This window comes from Eubalaena glacialis, chromosome 3, assembly GCF_028564815.1.
Source record: "Eubalaena glacialis isolate mEubGla1 chromosome 3, mEubGla1.1.hap2.+ XY, whole genome shotgun sequence".
Lineage (NCBI taxonomy): Eukaryota > Metazoa > Chordata > Mammalia > Artiodactyla > Balaenidae > Eubalaena > Eubalaena glacialis.
In genome coordinates this window covers 633,081-655,940 of record NC_083718.1, presented here as the reverse complement: position 1 = coordinate 655,940, position 22,860 = coordinate 633,081, and the positions used below count along the sequence as shown (strand labels likewise).

Here is a 22,860-nt window from a genome sequence, read left to right as displayed (position 1 = left end):
ACTACTGAAGCCTAGAGCCCGTGCTCCTCAACAAGAGAAGCCACCACAATGCAAAGCCCACGCACCGTAACAAAGAATAGTGCCTGCTCACCGCAACTGCAGAAAGCTCACGCGCAGCAATGAAGACCCAACACAGCCCCCGCCCCCCCAAAAAGGAGATGCATACAATGTTTGCTATAGCACTTTGTTGGTAGTGAGAAAAAACAGCTTAAATATCCAGAAGTATGGTAGGAAACCATTCATTTTGGTGTACTCATTTGATGGAATAGTAAATGCTGAATGAAGCATGCTTATGCTTCTAAGGGAATAAAGGAGAATTTAAAATACTAACGTTTAGGGACTTCCCTAGCGGTCCAGTGGTTAAGAATCTGCCTTCCAATGCAGGGGACGTGGGTTTGATCCCTGGTCGGGAACTAAAATCCCACATGCCGCAGAGCAACTAAGCCCGCATGCCACAACTAGAGAGAGCCCCGTGCTCCAAAGAGCCCGGGCACCGCAACTAAGACCCGACGAAGCCAAATAAATAAATAAATATAAAATCCTAAAGTTTACAGTGCTACCTTATGACAACATGACAAGAGGTAAACGTGCCCCAGGGCACAGCACATGGACTGGCACACAGGAGTCATTCAATAAATTTTGCAAAGTTTTCTTTGAATTTTATTTGTTGAGCTGAAAGAACTGCTGGTGATTTCCTTTCACTGGTATTCTGTTACTGTCGCTATATGATTTGTCTCAAAAAGCCTATCTTTAGAGAAATCAAATGAAAAATTAGAATGCATTTTGAAGTACTGTGGAATGTTAATACTACCGAACAAATTAAAGGTTTCACTGTGCAAGACAATGGCTGACTACCAGAGATAAGGGCCAACTCAAGCATCTTCAGATACACCTTTCCCCAAAGTTACTAAAACCCCACATCGAAGCAGTTATGTGTGTACATACGTGGACCGGCATGTTGAAGTAGTCAGATTTGAACGCATCCGCCATCTCCCCGAAAGTACGGAGGGTGTAGTCCCTGGCTGCCTGTTCAAAGCCAAATGCTTCCTGTGGCTTACTGCACTCCTGTCAAAACACAAAGAAAAAGGACAGATATTTATTTATATGTATATTTACTTATGGTTCACATAGATATGAGAAATCATATATGTTTACTAAAACTACTTGTGTAGTGTAATTCCATTTGTGTAATTTCCATTTGTCTGAGTATATATCGAAATATTAACAGTGATTATCTATGGACTATGAAATTACCTATTTTTTAAGTTGTTCAGTGCCTAAGAATTTTTGCAAAGAGCATGCAATGCTTTTTTTAAATGAAATTTTTAGAAGTGTAGTTATTAAAATGTTTTTCTGACTCTCAGCTTGCTGCATAGCTGTGCAGCTCACTTCCAAGACCTCTTTCCTATTCAGGCCCACCCCAATTTTTGTCATGAGACTCCTTATTATCAATTGCCAAATCTAAAACCGGAAGGTGAAGAAAAAACCTTCTTAAGGAAATTTTCTAATGCCACCTCTGCTATTAATTCTGACCTGAGCCAAACACTTAGGACACCTCCAGTCTCCCTTGGGAACATCATGGAGCGGCGGGATCAGGCAGAAGGTGTGGTAACTGTCATCACACCCATCACACAAGAGAAGCCGGTCCTCATCGTTGCCACTGCCACACAAGAGGCAGACATACAGGTCAACCTGCAGCATGAAAATGGGCACAGAACACAGGGGCATGAGCTGCTGTTTGATTCTGTGAAACTCTAGGAATGAAATGGATCTGAGGCATAATGTAGTCTCTCCAACATGCTGCAAGTGAAAATGTTTCACCCTCTATAAGGGACATTTTAAATAAAAATGCTTCACCTTCTGTTATGAGATATTTCATAATATCTCATGCATTCCCAACTCTGAAGAGTAATCTCCAAGATTTCTCAATTGTGTGTTTTAATTAAAGTTTGTTACTTAAATATCCAGCTTTTAGCAGCTTACAGAAACATAGTCTTCTAGAAGAATAACATGTTAGGCAATAAATTATCCACCTAACCAAAAACAGAACTTATAAAGAAGTTCAATTTTGCCATGTTAAAAGGCAAAAGTTTTTACAGTTTTTACAAAACTTAAACAGTTTCCTTTTAACATGGCAGAATTGAAGTTAACTAACCACATTAAATTACCACTTTACATTCTAATTAGTCATAGTTAAGAAGTTCCCCCAAATACACAGTAATAAAACTACACAGTCATTACCTACTATGGGTCGTATCGTGTTTCCCCAAAATTCCTATGTTGAAGTCCTAACCCCCAATACCTCAGAATGTGACTGTATTTGGAGACAGGGTCTTAAAGAGGTCGTTAAAAAGGTCATATGGGTGGGCCCTAATCCAGTATGACTGGTGTCCTTGTAAGAAGAGACTAGGACACAGACACACACAGAGGAAAACCATGAGGACACAGGAACATGACCGTCTACAAGCCAAGGACAGAGGCCTCAGGAAAAAACCAAGTCTGCAAACACCTTGATCTCAGACTTGTAGCCTCCAGAACCGTGGGAAAATAAACTTCGCTTGTTTGAGCCACTCGGTCTGTGATACTTCATTATGGCAGCCGGAGCAGACTTTTTTGTTGTAGCAAATAGAAACCTGGGCTCTGCTAGTTTTCTGCCTGCTTTGTTTGTTTCTGTGCTGGGGCAGAGGGAGATGATAGTTATGAACAGAACATTTAATTGGAATAACTTCCAATTCCAAGATCAAAAGCACTGTCGTCAAGCTGCTCCCAGGGGCTCAGAAGGGGGCTGAGGAAGAGAGCTTGGCTTTTTGTTTCCACCTGAGTGAACAGCTCCCCAGGCCTCTGACCCTGCGAGGCCCTAGCCTCCCTCCTATCTGCGCACTCCTTCCCTTATCCTTCCTTGCTGTAAAGTTGGAAAACATCATCTTGATTTCTGATCTACCTTCAGCTCGCTTGGAAGTGGGCTAGTCACTTATCGACAATTCTCCATAGGATCGAGCTCACCATTGTTCAGTGCTAAACTGAACGTCCTCCAGAAAAATGGCTGTCAACGCCCCCAGCTGTTACTGATTTCATGACGCATCCGTGTTTCCCTGTTTATAAACTGATACTACAAACCACCTCTAAAGGTCTTTTCATTGTGAGACGCTGAACCAGCAGTCCCAGGTAAGGCACTAAGTATAAACTGGGCTGTAAAAGTTTTTAAAGATGTCGACTCACAGCACTGGTGGTTTTTTTCGCTCGACTCCTGGGTTTCTCCTTCTCACTCTCTGTAATACACTCCTTCCTCTCAGCAGGTTCTTGCTTGAGGCTGCTTTTCCCGTCTTTCTCTGTAGGAGGCAGTCCAGGTCAGCACTCCCTCTGCTCTGCTCCCGTCAGCTCCCTCCCATGCTCATCCCTCCTGCTGCTGAGGCACACCCGGACACAGTTCTCTGCTCGCTTCAGCGCAGCAGCACCCAGAGTTACTACGTTCAGGAGCTCCGTGCTGACTACTTTATGATGACGTGCAACTCTCACACCATTCAAATTCCAAGATACAAGCACAAGATATGATACCAGATGTTGCTCAGGTCTGTATGCTTTCAAAATGGGAGCCGAAGATATGCTCTTCTTATGACTAAGACATAGCATATGTTGGTGAAAGCAAATTCCTCTTGATCTTGACCATAAGACACTGACCGTTCACCAACAGCACCCCCTCCACGTTACAGATTATCCCTCCATGATCTAAGATTACTAGCCTCTCTAGCTTCCTGGTTTCAAAGACTGAGAGTTTTCTAAAACACTAGCTATCAATTAATGAGCTATTCTGCGGAAGGTATTGTGCTAAATGCTTTCCATCAATTGTTATTGTATCAATCATGTAATCCTTTGCAACCAATCTGTTTCAAAGACAAGCAAACTGACGTTAAAAGAAGTCAAGAAGTATCTCTAAGGTCATACAACTAGTTAGTGGTTGAGCCCGGATTCAGATTCAGATCTGTATTTTTACAACTCCATCTACTTTCCATTACATTGTGCTGCCTTTTCCACTAACTCAGCAGTCACTAAGAAAAGCCCATTTCAATAACTACTTCTCCATTACTAAGTGCCTGCCTATACAGAATTTCTCTCAAGAGAGTGTCAAACCTACCTTCCAGTGACTGACATCAAGCAGTGGCCAGGCAAGCATCTGTCAATTAAAACTCAGATTAAGAAAGCCTGCCTGCCTGCCATGCCTGAAACAAACCTATCAGATATTCAGTCAAAGGCACCTATGCTTCTCACAAATCACTTCTTTACAATTAATGCTGTTGAACCAAATTTCAAAGTATTGGGTTGGCCAAAAAGTTTGTTTGGTTTTAAGTAAAAATAAGACACATTTTTCATTTTCACCAAGAACTGTATTGAACAACATATTCACTAACCGAATGAACTTTTTGGCCAACCCAATAGCAACTAGTTACAGTTGAGAAATTCAATCACATTTCTAATATGCATATATTCATTTGTTTATCTCTCCTTCCAGTCATCTAATTATGAAAACAAGGATATTAATATAGTAAGATTTTATTTCTCAAGGCACAACCCAGTGACTAGTATGTAAAGTTGCTCCAATATTTTCTTAACTACCAGATGAATGATTGTTTTTACTTATTCACTCTTCCTTCCTATTCATGGATGAACTTTCTTACCATTTTCACACTTTGGAGCTGGACATCCCATTCGACGTCTCAGGTTATGAGTTCTGGCTTCTGCTGTCTCTTCTGGTTCTATTTTAATATTCATGGCCTTAAAAAAATTTGTCATATACATGAATATTTCCTTTAAAAAGACAGAAATCTTCTAAAATTCAACTGGAATCACAAAGTGCCTATAATCTTATAAATTATCTCTATTAATAGGACATTCAAAACTCTCTCCCTTAGAGCAGAGATCCCACCCTTAATATTTTTATTACTTAAGGAATGAGTGAGGAAACTTAGAAGTTAGGAGTATTCTCCACTTCAACAGGTCAAAAATTTAGGGAAAAGTCAAAGGATCAGGGATGACTTATGGGAAGTGTTACTACCCAAACTGGGAACAGTGTGTATTTCCTCCTAGAAGCTCCTCAGTTCTCATCTACTCACAACTTACACTTTGTTCAGTCATAACTTAGCCGAATCCTGAACAGTTACATAAATAACGTAATTTCATCAGCCTAGAAGAGTTTGCTGGCTCTTCCAAAGTATGACAGCATTCAAGGAAAACTCAGCTTCCACAACAAGTTTCTATTAATTCTTGTAGTGAACTGTCACTACAAACTGCTCCCCTAACACCGCTGAGTCACGGCTCCCTCATCAGTGAGAGCGTGTGAGCCAGTCTCAGTACCTGGTGTCCACGAAGTGTGCATACTGGTTGATAAGCAAAGCCCTGTCTGCTCTGGGACACAAGTGACGTAGTGGAACTGTGCGTGTGTTCATTCATGCACAATCAGGATGTCTACTGCTAACACGATTTCTTCCAGGGCCATACCATCACCTTGATGTGTCATCAAGACAGATCTAGGCATCCACAGCACTGGGCATGTCTTACACATTTAAAGATCAAGATGTGCTCAAACAAGAACTGACTTTAAGATGAATAAACTTGAAGCCTGCTTGTGGGCTTCAAATAACCATATATGTTCCTATTCTGAGGGATTCTCACTTCAAAAAAATGGACTTGCCAAATTTTTTCATATCTCCAACTTACCTAAGTGAAAAGTAATTCTCTTATTTATCCATTTCCTCAGAAACCAAAATGGCTGATTTTTTTTCATCCTCACCAATAATTATTAAATAACCCAACTGTTGATTTAGAAACCTAACTAATGCCATGAGGCTTCCCAGTTCTAAACTGTTCCTAATATATTAACCACTGACTCTTCATACTCACATGTCCATCAAGGAACCCAAAACCTTCCCACCTCTGTGTGGGAACAAGGTAACTGGGAGAATACTCTTCTCCCTTTCCAGGAGAAACCTCTCAGAGCAGAAAAATCTAAGAGCAACTTGTCTTTCTTAAGTCTTTCACTCCTCATCTTCCCTCATGCTTCACTCTCATTTTATCTGTGTGTTATATCACCAGCCCCCCTTGCTGCCTGAGTATTTTCTGGCTTAGCATAAATGTTTGCCACAGATTCCATACTCCTCTTCAGGAAGTCTGAGAAAAACAGCTTTCACTACCTTCTTCGTAACCTCTCAAAAACAGTACTTTTCAGCAAAAATCTCCAACTGCACTCCTACTAACCTTAATTCCCAATAAACCTTGCCCGACATCACGAGGGTCACGATGAACGCCTATTCACCTACTCCTCCCTAGGCTCTGACCGTTAACCATGCAGCAGCTGACTGTCCAGGCAGCATAAACCTAGAAAGATTTCAATTCCTCGCTCCTCTGACAGTGCAATTCCCCCAAGTGTAAAAGCTAGAGTATACACGGCATCCCTCTGTGAGGCTAGTAAAGTTCAATCTATGAAGAGCACGTGCATGAGAGAAATCCAGGGTCAGACACCCGTCAGCACCGGGACTTGAGGCCTGTCTGATCAACCTCACGAGGCTCTCACCTCCGCTCTCATGCGTTTTGCTCGTCGAGCTGGGGGACACGTTTCCAAGGGCTGCACAGACTGCCTCTGGGGAATATCATGGGGTTTGTACTCCTTGTCCTTTGTGTCTGTGGTCAGGTTTGGCTTCTGCAGACACTGGAAATAAAACACAACTGTACTGATGAACTCTCCCCCACCCCTTTTTTTAAAAAATATATTTATTTTTAATTTTGGCTGTGTTGGGTCTTCGTTGCTGTGCACAGGCTTTCTCTAGTTGCGGCAAGAGGGGGCTACTCTTCATTGCGGTGCGCGGGCTTCTCATTGCGGTGGCTCCTCTTGTTGAGGACCACAGGCTCTGGGCGCACGGGCTTCAGTAGTTGTGGCACGTGGGCTCAGTAGCTGTGGCTCGCGGGCTCAGTAGTTGTGGCTCGCGGGCTCTAGAGCGAAGGCTCAGTAGTTGTGGCGCACAGGCTTAGCTGCTCTGCAGCATGTGGGATCTTCCCAGAGCAGGGCTCGAACCCATGTCCTCTGCATTGGCAGGCGGATTCTTAACCACTGCCCTACCAGGGAAGTCCCTTCCCCCTTTTTTAATCTTAAGAGAATTTCACTGGATTTTTGCAGGGTATATTTTACAATGATTTATGGAAATACATAACAGGTGTGCAATTTTTTAAATCTAAATAAACACAAAGACAAGTCTGCAGTTACCAACCATATACACACACATATAGTTATAACAGCTTGACTTTTTTTCAGGAGGTGAATGGTGTTGCTTCAATTCATTTAATTGTTGATATCACCTCATCAGGTTACAACAGGCCACAGCAGGCTCGAGGCAGTCCCCATGAGCCAGCGACAATTATCCCTGCTTGCAACTGTAAATTAAGTGAAGGCCCAAACTGCTAGAAAGGCCCCCTGTATGTTCCCCAAATAGCTTTCCATAATCAGAATATCTCATTTTTAAAATGTTTACAGTAATAAAATATGGAATCCAGTAAGTTTTCTAAATTTTACAATCCTGTAGGTTTAAACATAATTAGCAACCTTCTATTATCAAAAAGATATCATTTGAATTGAGAAAACAGACTATGTGACTATTATCCCTTATTAAAGCTTTCCTTTTCTTCAATATATTCCTACAAAGTCTAACTCACAAGGCAAAGGTTAATAGATAGCCCACAGCAATAACTTCGGTTCTGATCATAGAAGAATCTCTTCTTGCTTTGATTTTTCTTTTTAGTTTGATTCTAAGCTCACTGAAAAACAGTATTTAATGCCGATACAACAAAACACAGTGACAACAAAATATTACCACTGAATCTAATATGAATTTCAAGTAAATACCACTCCTTTATAAGAGGTCCTACAAATGCCACAGGAAGCATTTTTAAAAGCAGGCTCCAAAATGTAACCACTGAAGGTCTACTGTATCATCCATACTTGTAATAAGATACACTGAAACTATAACCTTCTACAACTCTCGGCTCTGCGAGCACCATTACAACCATGCAGTGTCACTAACATGACTGGCTCCTTCCTCCTGACATTTGCAGAAAGAATCCAGAGAATGGGGAGAAGGACAAAAGAAAATACAGAGCAACCATCTAACACAATCTATTTCTGACATTTAAGTAATATGTACTATGACAAAAATACTAGAGTAGATTTCTTGATACTCTAAACAAGTAACGAATCTACCACTGGGAGCACAACCTATAATATTAAATATTCTGCTTCTTCTAATTAAACCTACACACTGATCTGATCTAGAAACATCAACTCAACTAGTATGGAATATCACTGTCCATTCCATAACAAGTCCTCAATTGAGTGTTTAGAGTATGTTCAACGAAAACAGGCAGATGGGAATAAAACCTGTCCCCCATCTAAATTAACCTCCTTTATGTATTATATAAACTTTCTATTGAGACCTGAAAGTATGTGTGATTGTGGAGATACGAACTGAGCTGAATCACAGACACTTTATTAAGTGGATGGTCAGAAATTCAGATGTTATATATGTGGTTCTCATCTCCCATTAGTCTAAATGGTTCTGTAATCCATGGCCTGCTTGGCTGTATAAGGACTTTGAAGAACTAAGATAAAATCAAGCTCAGAAGCTCTTTGGAATATATATGAAGAGATTATTTTGTTTCAAACCAGGATTCAAAACATACACTTGATGTGTTTGTTTTATATTTAATGCTATCGCATGCCAACTCTTAAACCTTTGTTTGAGAAACTGGGATTTAAGGTGATTTATATCATCACACCGTAATGACATCATCCTACAGGGGGAGAGCAATCCCTTACGACATTTAGAAAACACAGGGATACAAGACTGAGGCCTCTGTTCCGTTATCCAGCACATCACCACTCAACTTCTCTCAAGTTTCCCGAAACTTACTTTAGGCTTGAGTTTACCCTTTTGCAACAGTTCCTTCATTGTGCACTCTCCCCCTGCCCCCTTTATTACGGGTTTATTTTTTAAGAGCAGTTTTAGGTTTACAGCCTAGTTGAGAGGAAGGTACCTAGATTTACCATACACCAGCTGCCCCCACACATGCACAGCCTCTCCCATCATCAACATCCCCCACCAGAGTAGTAGAACATTTGCTACAACTGATGAACCTACATTCACACATCACCCAAAGTCCATAGTTCACACATCAGGGTTCACTCTTGGTGCTGTACATTCTATGAGTTTGGACAAAGGTAGAGGATCATCCAGAGTACTTTCACCACCCTAATAATTCTCTGTGCTCTGCCTATTCGTCTTACACTCCTGCCCCCAGCCCTTTGCAACCACTGATCTTTTTACTGTCTCCATAGTTTTTTCTTTTCCAGAATACCACTGAGTTGGAATCATACAGTAGATGCAGTCCTTTCATACTGGCTTCTTTAACTTTCATAAAAATATGCACTTGGGACTTCCCTGGTGGTCCAGTGGTAAAGAATCCACCTTACAATGCAGGGAATGCGGGTTTGATCAGTGGCCAGGGAACCAAGATCCCACATGCTGTGGGGCAACTAAGACCATGCGCCGCAACTCCTGAGCTCACACACCTCAACTAGAGCCTGCGGGCCACAAACTACAGAGCCCACGCGCTCTAGAGCCCACACGCCACAACTAGAGAAGAGAAAAAAACCTGCACACCACAACTAGAGGGAAGCCCACACACCACAACGAAGGATCCCGCATGCCACAACTAAGACCCAACGTAGCCAAAAATAAATAGAACAAATAAATAAATAATAAATAAATCCTAAAAAAAAAAATGCACTTAAGGTCCCTTCTTGTCCTCTCATGACTTAAAAGCTCATTGTTTTTTAGCCTCCATCGTCTGGCTGTACCACAATTTGTTTATCCATTCGCCTACTACAGGACATCTTGGTTACTTCCAACTTTTGGCAATTATGAATAACAAACCTGCTACAAATATCCGTGTGCAGGTTTCTGTGTGGATATAAGTTTGCAACTCCTTTGGGTAAATACCAAGGAATGTGATTGCTGCATTGTATGATAAAAGCATGTTTATTAGTTTTCTAAGAAATTGCCCAACTGTCTTCCAAAGTGGCAGTTCCATTTTGTATTCCCACCAGCGACGGAAAAAAGTTCCTGTGGCTCCACATCTTTGCCAGCATGTGGTGTTGTCATGTTCTGAATGTTGGTCATTCTAATGGTGTGCAGTGGTGTCTCGTTGCTCTTTTCCATTCTTTTTTAAAAATATGTATTTTAATTCTCCTTTCCTCTAAGGATTATTTTCAAAAATCAGAAACGGGCATAAAAATTTATGCACAAAGAATTCAGCAAGAGGAGACATTCACAGAAAGATGGACAAAATGAAAAGGCAGAGGACTTTCTACCAGATGAAGGAACTAATAAAACCCCAGAAAAACAATCAAATGAAGTGGAGATAGGCAACCTTCCAGAAAAAGAATTCAGAATAACGACAGTGAAGATGATCCAGGACCTTGGAAAAAGAATGCAGGAAAAGATCAAGAAGATGCAAGAAATGTTTAACAAAGACTTAGAAGAATTAAAGAACAAACACCTAGAAGAATTGAAAAATACACTAGAAGGAATCAATAGCAGAATAACTGAGGCAGAAGAACGGATAAATGACCTGGAAGACAGAATGGTGGAATTCACTGTTGTGGAACAGAATAAAGAAAAAAGAATGAAAAGAAATGAAGACAGCCTAAGAGACCTCTGGGACAACATTAAACGCATCAACATTTGCATTATAGGGGTCCCAGAAGGAGAAGAGAGAGAGAAGGGACCCGAGAAAATATATGAAGAGATTAAGAGTCAAAAGTTTCCCTGACATGGGAAAGGAAATAGCCACCCAAGTCCAAGAAGCGCAGAGAGTCCCAGGCAGGATAAACCCAAGGAGAAACACGCCAAGGCACATAGTAATCAAACTGACAAAAATTAAAGGCAAAGAAAAATTATTGAAAGCAACAAGGAAAAAATGACAAATAACATACAAGGGAACTCCCATAAGGTTAACAGCTGATTTCTCAGCAGAAACTATACAAGCCAGAAGGGAGTGGCATGATATATTTAAAGTGATGAAAAGGAAGAACATACAACCAAGATTACTTTACCCGGCAAGGATCTCATTCAGATTCGACGGAGAAATCAAAAGTTTTACAGACGAGCAAAAGTTAAGAGAATTCAGCACCACCAAACCAGCTCTACAACAAATGCTAAAGGAACTTCTCTAAGTGGGAAACACAAGAAAAGAAAAGGACCTACAAAAACAAACCCATAACAATTAAGAAAATGGTAACAGGAACATACATATCGATAATTACCTTAAATGTTAATGGATTAAATGCTCCAACCAAAAGACACAGGCTTGCTGAATGGATACAAAAACAAGACCCATATATATGCTGTCTACAAGAGACCCACTTCAGACCTAGGGACACATACAGACTGAAAGTGAGGGGATGGAAAAAGATATTCCATGCAAATGGAAATCAAAAGAAAGGTGGAATAGCAATAGTCATATCAGATAAAATAGACTTTAAAATAAAGAATGTTACAAGAGACAAGGAGGGACACTACATAATGATCAAGGGATCAATCCAAGAAGAAGATATAACAATTATAAATATATATGCACCCAGCATAGGAGCATGTCAATGCATAAGACAACTGCTAACAGCTATAAAAGAGGAAATGGAGGGACTTCCCCGGTGGCACAGTGGTTAAGAAACCACCTGCCAATGCAGGGTACATGGGTTTGAGCCCTGGTCTGGAAGATCCCACATGCCGTGGAGCAACTAAGCCCATGCACCACAACTACTGAGCCTGCGCTCTAGAGCCCGTGAGCCACAACTACTGAGCCCACATGCCACAACTACTGAAGCTCGCACGCATAGAGCTTGTGATCCGCAACAAGAGAAGCCACCGCAATGAGAAGCCCGTGCACCGCAACGAAGAGCAGCCCCTGCCCACCACAACTAGAAAAAGCATGCGCACAGCAACGAAGACCCAACACAGCCATAAATAAATAAACAAATAAATTTTTAAAAAATAATTTAAAAATTAAAAAAAAAGAGGATATCAACAGTAACACAATAATAGTGGGGGACTTTTAACACCTTACACCAATGGACAGATCATACAGATAGAAAGTTAATAAGGAAACACAAGCTTTAAATGACACAAAAGACCAGATAGATTTAACTGATATTTATAGGACATTCCATCCAAAAACAGCAGATTACACTTTCTTCTCAGGTGCATATGGAACATTCTCCAGGATAGATCACATCTTGGGTCACAAATCAAGCCTCGGTAAATTTAAGAAAATTGAAATCATATCAAGCATGTTTTCCGACCACAATGCTATGAGATTAGAAATCAATCAGAGGGGGGTTTCCCTGGTGGCACAGTGGTTAAGAATCCACCGCCAATGCAGGGGGCATGGGTTCGAGCCCTGGTCCAGGAAGATCCCACATGCTGTGGAGCAACTAATCCCGTGCGCCACAACTACTGAGCCTGCACTCTAGATCCCGCGAGCCACAACTACTGAGCCTGCGAGCCACAACTACTGAAGCCCACGCTTAGAGCCTGTGCCCTGCAACAAGAGAAGCCACCACAATGAGAAGCCCATGCACCACAATGAAGAGTAGCCCCAGCTCTCTGCAACTAGAGAAAGCCCATGCCCAGCAACGAAGACCCAATGCAGCCAGAGTTAAATAAATAAAATAAAGGAATTTATTTTTTAAAAAAATCAATTACAGGGGGAAAAAACGTAAAAAACACAAACACATGGAGGCTAAACAATACGTTACTAAATAACCAAGAGATCACTGAAGAAATCAAAGAGGACATCAAAAAATACCTAGAGACAAATGACAATGAAAACATGACGATCCAAAACCTATGGGATGCAGCAAAAGCAGTTCTAAGAGGGAAGTTTACAGCAATACAAGCCTACCTCAAGAAACAAGAAAAATCTCAAATAAACGATCTAAGCTTACACCTAAGAACTAGAGAAAGAAGAACAAACAAAACCCAAAGTTAGCAGAAGAAAAGAAATCATAAAGATCAGAGCAGAAATAAATGAAATAGAAACAAAGAAAACAATAGCAAAGATCAATAAAACTAAAAGCTTGTTCTTTGAGAAGATAAACAAAATTGATAAACCATTAGCCAGACTCATCAAGAAAAAGAGGGAGAGGACTCAAATCAATAAAATTAGAAATGAAAAAGGAGAAGTTACAACAGACACCACAGAAATACAAAGCACCCTAAGAGACTACTACAAGCAACTCTATGCCAATAAAATGGACAACCTGGAAGAAACGGACAAATTCTTAGAAAGGTATAACCTTCCAAGACTGAACCAGGAAGAAATAGAAAATATGAGCAGACCAATCACAAGTAATGAAATTGAAAAACTGAGACCATTTCCTCTAAGATCAGGAATGAGACAAGGATATTCACTCTCACCACTATTATTCAACATAGTTTTGGAAGTCCTAGCCACGGCAATCAGAGAAGAAAAATAAATAAAAGGAATACAAACTGGAAAAGAAGAAGTAAAACTGTCACTGTTTGCAGATGACATGATACTATACATAGAGAATCCTAAAGATGCCACCAGAAAAATACTAGAGCTAATCAATGAATTTGGTAAAGTTGCAGGATACAAAATTAATGCACAGAAATCTCTTGCATTCCTATACACTAATGATGAAAAATCTGAAAGAGAAATTATGGAAACACTCCCATTTACCATTGCAACAAAAAGAATAAAATACCTAGGAATAAACCTACCTAGGGAGACAAAAGACCTGTATGCAGAAAACTATAAGACACTGATGAAAGAAATTAAAGATGATACCAACAGATGGAGAGATATACCATGTTCCTGGATCGGAAGAATCAATATTGTGAAAATGACTATACTACCCAAAGCAATCTACAGATTCAGTGCAATCCCTATCAAATTACCAATGGCATTTTTTACGGAACTAGAACAAATCATCTTAAAATTTGTATGGAGACACAAAAGACCCCAAATAGCCAAAGCAGTCTTGCGGGAAAAAACAACAGAGCTGGAGGAATCAGACTCCCTGACTTCAGACTATACTACAAAGCTATAGTAATCAAGACAATATGGTACTGGCACAAAAACAGAAACATGGATCAATGGAACAAGATAGAAAGCCCAGAGATAAACCCATGCACCTATGGTCAACTAATCTATGACAAAGGAGGCAAAGATATACAATGGAGAAAAGACAGTCTCTTCAATAAGTGGTGGTGGGAAAACTGGACAGCTGCATGTAAAAGAATGAAATTAGAACACTCCCTAACACCATACACAAAAATAAACTCAAAATGGATTAGAGACCTAAATGTAGGACCGGACACTATAAAACTCTTAGAGGAAAACATAGGAGGAACACTCTTTGACATAAATCACAGCAAGATCTTTTGTGATCCACCTCCTAGAGAAATGGAAATAAAACAGATGGGACCTAATGAAACTTCAAAGCTTTTGCACAGCAAAGGAAACTACAAACAAGACAAAATGACAACCCTCAGAATGGGAGAAAATATTTGCAAACGAATCAATGGACAAAGGATTAATCTCCAAAATATATAAACAGCTCATGCAGCTCAATATTAAAAAAACAAACAACCCAATCCAAAAATGGGCAGAAGACCTAAATAGACATTTCTCCAAAGAAGACATACAGATGGCCAAGAAGCACATGAAAAACTGCTCAACATCACTAATTATTAGAGAAATGCAAATCAAAATTACAATGAGGTTATCACCTCACACGTTAGAATGGGCATCATCAGAAAATCTACAAACAACAAATGCTGGAGAGGGTGTGGAGAAAAGGGAACCCTCTTGCAGTGTTGTGGGAATGTAAATTGATAACAGCCACTATGGAGAACAGTATGGAGGTTCCTTAAAAAACTAAAAATAGAATTACCATACGACCCAGCAATCCCACTACTGGGCATATACCCAGAGAAAACCATAATTCAAAAAGACCCCAATGTTCATTGCAGCACTATTTACAATAGCCAGGTCATGGAAGCAACCTAAATGCCCATTGACAGCCAAACGGATAAAGAAGATGTGGTACATATATACAATGGAATATTACTCAGCCATAAAAAGGAATGAAATTGGGTCATTTGTAGAGACGTGGATGGATCCAGAGACTGTCGTACAGAGTGAAGTAAGTCAGAAAGAGAAAAACAAATATCGTATATTAACACATATATGTCAAACCTAGAAAAATGGTACGGATGAACTGGTTTGCAGGGCAGAAATTGAGACACAGATGTAGAAAACCAACATATGGACACCAAGGGGGGAAAGTGGCGGGACAGGGTGATGGTGGTGGGATGAATTGGGAGATTAGGATTGACATATATACACTAATATGTATAAAATAGATAACTAATGAGAACCTGCTGTATAAAAAATAAATAAAATAAAATTCAAAAATTCCAAAAAAATAAAAGAATTCAACAACAGGAGAAATCAAATCAAGTTATGGGTATAAAAATGGAATGACATAGGGTCATTAAAACCTGTATCTTCAGGCTTCCCTGGTGGCACAGTGGTTAAGAATCCGCCTGCCAATGCAGGGGACACGGGTTTGAGCCCTGGTCTGGGAAGATCCCACATGCTGTGGAGCAACTAAGCCCGTGCGCCACAACTACTGAGCTTGCACTCTAGAGCCCGCGAGCCACAACTACTGGGCCTGTGTGCTGTCACTACTGAAGCCTGCATGCCTAGAGCCCGTGCTCCGCAAAAGAGAAGCCACCGCAATGAGAAGCCTGAGTACCGTAACGAAGAGTAGACCCAGCTTGCCACAACTAGAGAAAGCTTGCGCGCAGCAACGAAGACCCAACGCAGCCAAAAATAAATAAATTAAAAAAAAAAACCCAAACAACCTGTATCTTCAAAAATATACAGTGACATGTTAAGCAGGAAAAATACTGTATACGTAAAGAAAACACTTCCAATTTGTGTATATGTGCATAAAAATAGCCTTGAAAGAAAAAGCAGATAAGAGGATTAGGAGGGATTTATTTTCATCATACTTTCCTTTGTTTTTATACTTTCCACAAGGAACATGTATCAGTAGGCCACTCAACAGATATTTATCTGTGTTGTAGACGTAATGTTTGTAAAGGGTATCTTTAAATACCTGTTCCTTTCAGACTATGACTGTATAAATGCTTACCCACTTTTCAACTATGCAACTTAGGGCCTCTCTAAGTATATAGATGAGCTGTTTCTAAACCCATAAAGCAGGGAGACGCTCTCTCTCCCCTTATTCATCTAACTTCTGCACCGAGATAAAAAGGTTCAAAGGAGAAAATCTATTGTGGGCAACTGTATGTAGATCTGACTATAAAACAGAGACATAAAGGCTCCATATACAACATTTTAAACAATTTCATCCATGGGTTCACTAAACATTCACACAGTGCACATTTCTTTAAACAACTTTCTGAGTATTAGATTAGTCACATTTTCTAGGCTAAAAAGAAAGCCCACCTGGAATCAAGAGAGAGAGAAAAGAAAAACACAATGCTACGAAAACCTATAGGATTTAAGCATTCCAGATGATATGTCTGTATCAAGACAGAGTTTTGATTAGCAGGTTTACCCTCGGAAACTATGTTGTGATCTTTCTCCCTCTCTATAGCACAGTAACAATTCCTAAAATTATAGGGCTCACTGCTCTAGTGTAGAATATCTCAAAGGGTGTAAACAATTATGACATTCTGCTTTCTACCAGGGCCTAAAGTAAGTGGGAAGTTTTTATAATATTGTTTTGCTTTTAATTAGAATAAAAGTTTGTGTCTGAATAATTTGGCAAATACCACCTTTGGGGCTTCCCTGGTGGCGCAGTGGTTGAGAATCTGCCTGCCAATGCAGGGGACACGGGTTCGAGCCCTGGTCTGGGAAGATCCCACATGCCGCGGAGCAACTAGGCCCGTGAGCCACAACTACTGAGCCTGCGCGTCTGGAGCCTGTGCTCCGCAACAAGAGAGGCCGCGATAGTGAGAGGCCCGCGCACCGCGATGAAGAGTGGCCCCCACTCGCCGCAACTAGAGAAAGCCCTCGCACAGAAACGAAGACCCAACACAGCCAAAAATAACTAAATTAATTAATTAATTTTAAAAAAAAGAAAAAGAAAGAAAAAAAAAACTTGCCAAAATGTCACCCGCAAAAAAAAAAAAAAAAAAAAAAACACCTTTGTAAGGAAACAAACACGGTTACATAGGAACTATTAGCAGAGGGCTCCATGAGCTGTCCAGCATTACTGAGTCCCCTACTCTCTACCAATGTCAACATTCTATGAAAATCTCCTTGGAGACCTCAGCTGGCAAAAGAGAGCAGGCAGGCAAGTTATTTCACATGTTGTATTTTCATGTGACAACCAGGAATACACTTTAAACAGTAAGTGAATGCAAAAGCATAAGCCGTAACAAGTAGGTAATAACCAACTGCTGTAAGAAAGGAACATCTATAGTGAAGTTAATACAGATTTCAGTTTTTGATAACAAAAGAATATTTCCTCTGTAACCTTATTCATTCCAAAACAATCTTCTTAGTATGGTTGCTCTCAAAACAGAACTAAAACATTGGAGGAAAAATCCATAAAACAAAAGTCTTCCAAGCAAGTCTTCCACACATAATCAAGGCCTTTTCATTCCTCCCAAAGACCATGTGCCAATAAGCAGTGAAATAAAACAGGTTAAGGCTAGCCCCACTCACCCTCAAACTGTCTCCAGAGAGGAATAAGTTGTAGGGGTTGAGAATTCGCTCATAATGCCCTCTGATATGGGAGCCCACAGCTTTGCCAGGAGCAAACCCCATCTTGGTGGCAATTTTGGTCCATTTTCTATCCTTGCAAACAACTGCAAATCCACCTTCCTCTGCAACTAACTGTTAAATAAAACAGCAAAAGAAATTAGTTCTTGGCTGTGGTCATCTTTTAAAAATACATTTTCCAAGTAAAAAAAAAAAAAAAAAATATATATATATATATATATATGCATTATTAATTTTAAACTAGAAATTTAAAACACTGCTTTTAACAGCATATTCCATAAACTTTTTGTACCCCTCCAAAAGCTACTTCTCAGTTCCCCAAAGCAGCCAAGACTTTCCATGAGGAAGAATTAAATTAGCAATGAAATCTCTGATAAAGAAAAGGTTCTAGTAAACTGAGGAGTAGCAAGAACGGCAGCATGTCTGGTGGAAATAATGCAGGCTTTAGACTGAAATGAACTTTAAGATATAGAATTATAACTCAGCCTTTTCAGTTGGTCAACTTGGACACTGAAAGCCTCTGTTGTCTTATCTGCAATAAAACAGACAGGAATATCTAAGAGGACCACTACGAAGTTTAAAAATTACCAAAAAAACAGGTGGCAGCAAAATATTTCACAAGATAAGGCTTTCAGACCTGACAAGCAGAGACCAATTAATCAGAAAACTAAATGAAGAATTTTATTTTACATATTTCAAGCAGTAAATTTCTTATTTTAAGGCAAAGAAGATCAAATTCATGCTGTCAGAAGAATTATTCAATGAGAAAGATGGTCATTAGGCTTTTACCTTATTAAGCTGAAACAAGTCCAAGATCTTCCTCTCCACATGTGGAATTTTCAGAGTACTTCCCTGTAATTCCCAGTACTTTGCAATCTGGTCCAAGAAATTTAATTTTACACGAGTTTGAGCCTAAATGACAAAGAACTGAGTTTTACTTTTACCTAGCTTATTATAAAGCTCCTGTCTATTACCTGTGCATGTGATATTTTCATTCTTAGAATACTTAAGTGCAATACCACTTATGAATTCAATAGGGGAAACTTCCCCAAAACACACAAAATAAAACTGGTTAAATAATTATACGTTAACTCAACAAAAATTTAATTCAGCCCCTACCATGTGCCAGGTAAGTAGTAGTTACACACTCAGTAAGTCCTCCCGTAACATAAATAGGCGATCTGAGAGGTGCTTTATTTAAGGAGTATCATAAGTAAGCTTCTATATGCCCCTTTCGTCCTTTTACAGTTTGGGTATTTTAAAGTCCTGTTCTCTCTGAGTACAAATTTTCTGATTTGCTCAAACACAAATCTAAAAGCAGATTTACAACAGAACCACTTATCTTTAAAGTCCTGATAACTTAAAGATAACAGAAAACCAGAAACTTTCTTAAATGTTATTCCCTTGACAGATTATTACTGTCGCCTACAAGTCATTTTTTAAAATTTTGGCATTTTTCTTTCCGCTCATTGTGAAATTAAGTCAGACAGTCTTAAGACTTTTATCTTGCACAAGACCAAAATTGAGATCAATATTCAGATATTCCCAACCACGTCAAAGTTAATACCCACCTCCCTATCTTTCAAGCTCGACATGAAAATACATTGAAATACTTGAAAATACATACACTAGATGCTACTACTGCCAATGCCCACAGAATTCCAGTGGACATATGTGCCATTTAAGTTAAGAATGTTTGGTTTAGTATAGAAAAACAAAACATGGTTCAATATGAAAATCAGATTAGCAAAACATTCATATAAACAATGAACCTCTATGCTATCAATACCCAAGCCTTATTCACCCAGCACTTTAGGGCTTAAGTCGCCCACAGACTAAAGAAGAAATACTACCTCTTCTCTAGAGAATCCCCTGTGCTATTCACTCCTCCTAGGGAAAGTAAAGTGTGTTATTAAGTCTAACTGAAGACATGTATTTTGGAAGAATATCAGAGCTGGAGAATCTTTTCCATTAAATGGTTCTGAAAGCCTTTCAAAACCTAAACTCTATTGGTTGTCACCTAGATTGAGAAGGATTTAAATGCATTTATTAATTAATAGGCTGGCAATTATTGACAAAAATCAGTGTTTTTAATGAAACTGGGTTAGCTGCAAAGGCTTATCATCACCATTTGTTTTACCATGATTATCAGTTACTAGCCATGTTTTAGCTTCACTGAAACCACTAGATTTGTGACACAGCCTCTTTCAAAGAAGCCCCCGCTGGAATACAGGCAACCAGTATAGTAGTTAAGACATTACCTCCAATTCATTCAGCCTCTGGATACGTGGGGTAAAATGAAGTTTGTCAACATCACACGCAAATGGTGGCTGCCAATCCTAGTGGAGAAGCAAAGGTTTTCATTAGAAAAATTTATAATTCTGACATTTAAAAAATGGTTTTAAAGTTAAAACCCTGGTTAAGTAAAGCATGTTATCTCTAATGAGTCAAACAGAACACAGGGCAGTAGTTTCTTAACTCTTTTTCCACCAGAACAGCAGAATATGTATGATGACCCTTCTCCAAATGATACATCCTGTACACACCCCGCCTAGCACCCCTCCAACCAGCAACGTCACTGAGCCTTAACTGCGTTGAAAAATCATCAACTCAGGCAAAAAAAGACTTTGACTCCTCTATTCCATAAGTATCTCTCCTCCTACAAAATAGCTATATTAATGTCCAATTATCTACAAACTGTATTTTAATATATGTAACCCAGTTACATTAACTTTTATTATAAAATTGAGGATAAGTTCTTCTGTGGGGGGAAAAGAAAAAAACTGACATCCAAAACCAATTTTAAGAATCACCCTTGACATATCTACTGATACAGGTTCTTGGAAGAACTGCTATCAGGAGAAAATAGACAGGAAGGAGAGTGTGTATGGACTGTTGTCTGTAAGTGGAGAAAACTGGAAACAACTTAAATGTTCACGATAAGAGAACAGTTTAAAGGCATAAAAATTATGCTGTGTAAATAGGTACAGAGTTTCAGTTTGGAATAATGAAAAGGTTCTGGAGACGGACAGTGGTGATGATTGTACAACACTGTGAATGTACTTAATGTTACTGAATTGCATGCACCCTTAAAATCGTTACAATGGTATATTTTATATTATTCAGTATTTTAATATTTCAACATAATTTTTTAAGACAAAAAAGTTCATGCTGTTGTATAGCTCTATTTATTGACATTGAAAATTTTCCTTATATATATTTTATGAAAGAAAGAAAAACAGGCTGTGCAACAGAAAAATAAAACACTGGAAAGAGACAGCAAAAAGGTTAACAGCGGTTTGTCTTTGGTAGGATTATAGGTGATTTTTCTTTTGCTTCCTTACCCATTTTAAATACAATCGGAAATATATTAAATACATTAAGTAATACCTATTAAATAATAAATTATTTTAGAGTAAGAGAACAAGTTAATACAAATGTTGGTACATCTGTAAATAACAAAATACTCTGCAGCGGTAATAAAGAATATCTAGATGTTCTAAACATGGAAAGATAGCCAACAGTGGATGAGTAAAAAACTAAAACATGCAAATTTGTGTTAACATATGTAAATTTTAAAGACTACTGTAATAGAAAGGGAGAAAGACGTTATTTTTATTTCAAATTTATACTGGTGGAGTTTATCACTGCTTTTAGTTTAAAAGTAAAACAGGTTTTGTTTTTGTGATACAAACACTTAAGTAAAAATGCCCACCAGCAATGCCTGATTAAATATTATGTTAAAAAGTAAATTTTACAATTTTTTTCCAAAGGAAAAAAGCAGATTACAAATTGGTACAAAGCTATTTACTACCACCCCAAAAAAGAATAGGAAGGAAAAAAAAGAAAAGAAAAAAGAAAAATGGCAATACTGTTTAAGAAGTCAATGACAGATCAGGACTTCAAGTGTCTAATGCTGTCATACAGCCTCTTCAACAAAAACTATGGCTAATGTTTAAATGCCAGTTAAAGATATACTGTACTGCTAATACACTTAAAAAAATACTACCTACTCCATCCTAGGTCGAAAAGATTACAGTGATTTTTGTTTACCTTGATAACTAAAGATAAAGAAAGCAATGTGTTTAATTATACATAATACAACGTAGCAGAAGGAAATCCCATCGCTTCTTAATATTCTGTGGCAGGCTAATGGAAGACTTGATATTGCTCAGATCTTTGCTCTCTAATACTTTATAAAAGCTGTAGGGCTTCCCTGGTGGCGCAGTGGTTGAGAGTCTGCCTGCCAATGCAGGGGACACGTGTTCGAGCCCTGGTCTGGGAAGATCCCACATGTCGCGGAGCAACTAGGCCCGTGAGCCACAACTACTGAGCCCGCGCGTCTGGAGCCTGTGCTCCGCAACAAGAGAGGCCGCGGTAGTGAGAGGCCCGCACACCGCGATGAAGAGTGGCCCCCGCTTGCCACAACTAGAGAAAGCCCTCGCACAGAAACGAAGACCCAACACAGCCATAAATAAATTAATTAATTAATTAATTTTAAAAAAAAAAGGCTGTAGGCTTTCTGAAATGAATTGATCTGGGTTGAAGGTTAGACCAAAAATATATCAAAGACAATGTGTCAGAATATACAAGTAAATGATTAACATACTGTCCAAATGACCTGCAATTTTTATAGAGTAAGATTTATGAGTTATGTATAATGATATCCTCCAATGAATCAAATATGCCTTCTACTCCCAAAACATGATACAAAAATTAATTTCATCTTAAGTCTACATATTAAAGTTTTATAAATTAAGGTGAGCTGTGTCTTTGTATGTATGTATGTTATTTAATTTATACTTGCTTTAGCCTGAACCCTTTTTCAAATAAAATAAATCCTAAAAATCAAACATCAAAGGGAAAACACTATGTATCTGTCACTAAGGAAGTTCACACAGTGGGTATAATACGTTTAAAACTAAAACTGTGTCAGTAGATCATTCCTTCATCAAACACAGATCACTGCAA

General features: G+C 39.1%; 1 protein-coding gene across 1 annotated transcript in view; it reads right to left on the bottom strand.

The window, feature by feature from the left end:
* KDM5B (lysine demethylase 5B) overlaps positions 1–22,860 on the bottom strand; it is a 71,403-nt gene that overhangs the window by 26,780 nt on the left and 21,763 nt on the right. Inside the window, exons 2-9 of the mRNA XM_061187238.1 lie at positions 20,151–20,228; positions 18,679–18,801; positions 17,833–18,003; positions 6,566–6,700; positions 4,674–4,770; positions 3,220–3,329; positions 1,534–1,692; positions 946–1,065 (exon numbers count right to left, since the gene is read on the bottom strand). Coding sequence (XP_061043221.1) covers positions 946–1,065; positions 1,534–1,692; positions 3,220–3,329; positions 4,674–4,770; positions 6,566–6,700; positions 17,833–18,003; positions 18,679–18,801; positions 20,151–20,228 — 993 coding nt within the window. The remainder of the gene's footprint in view (positions 1–945; positions 1,066–1,533; positions 1,693–3,219; positions 3,330–4,673; positions 4,771–6,565; positions 6,701–17,832; positions 18,004–18,678; positions 18,802–20,150; positions 20,229–22,860) is intronic.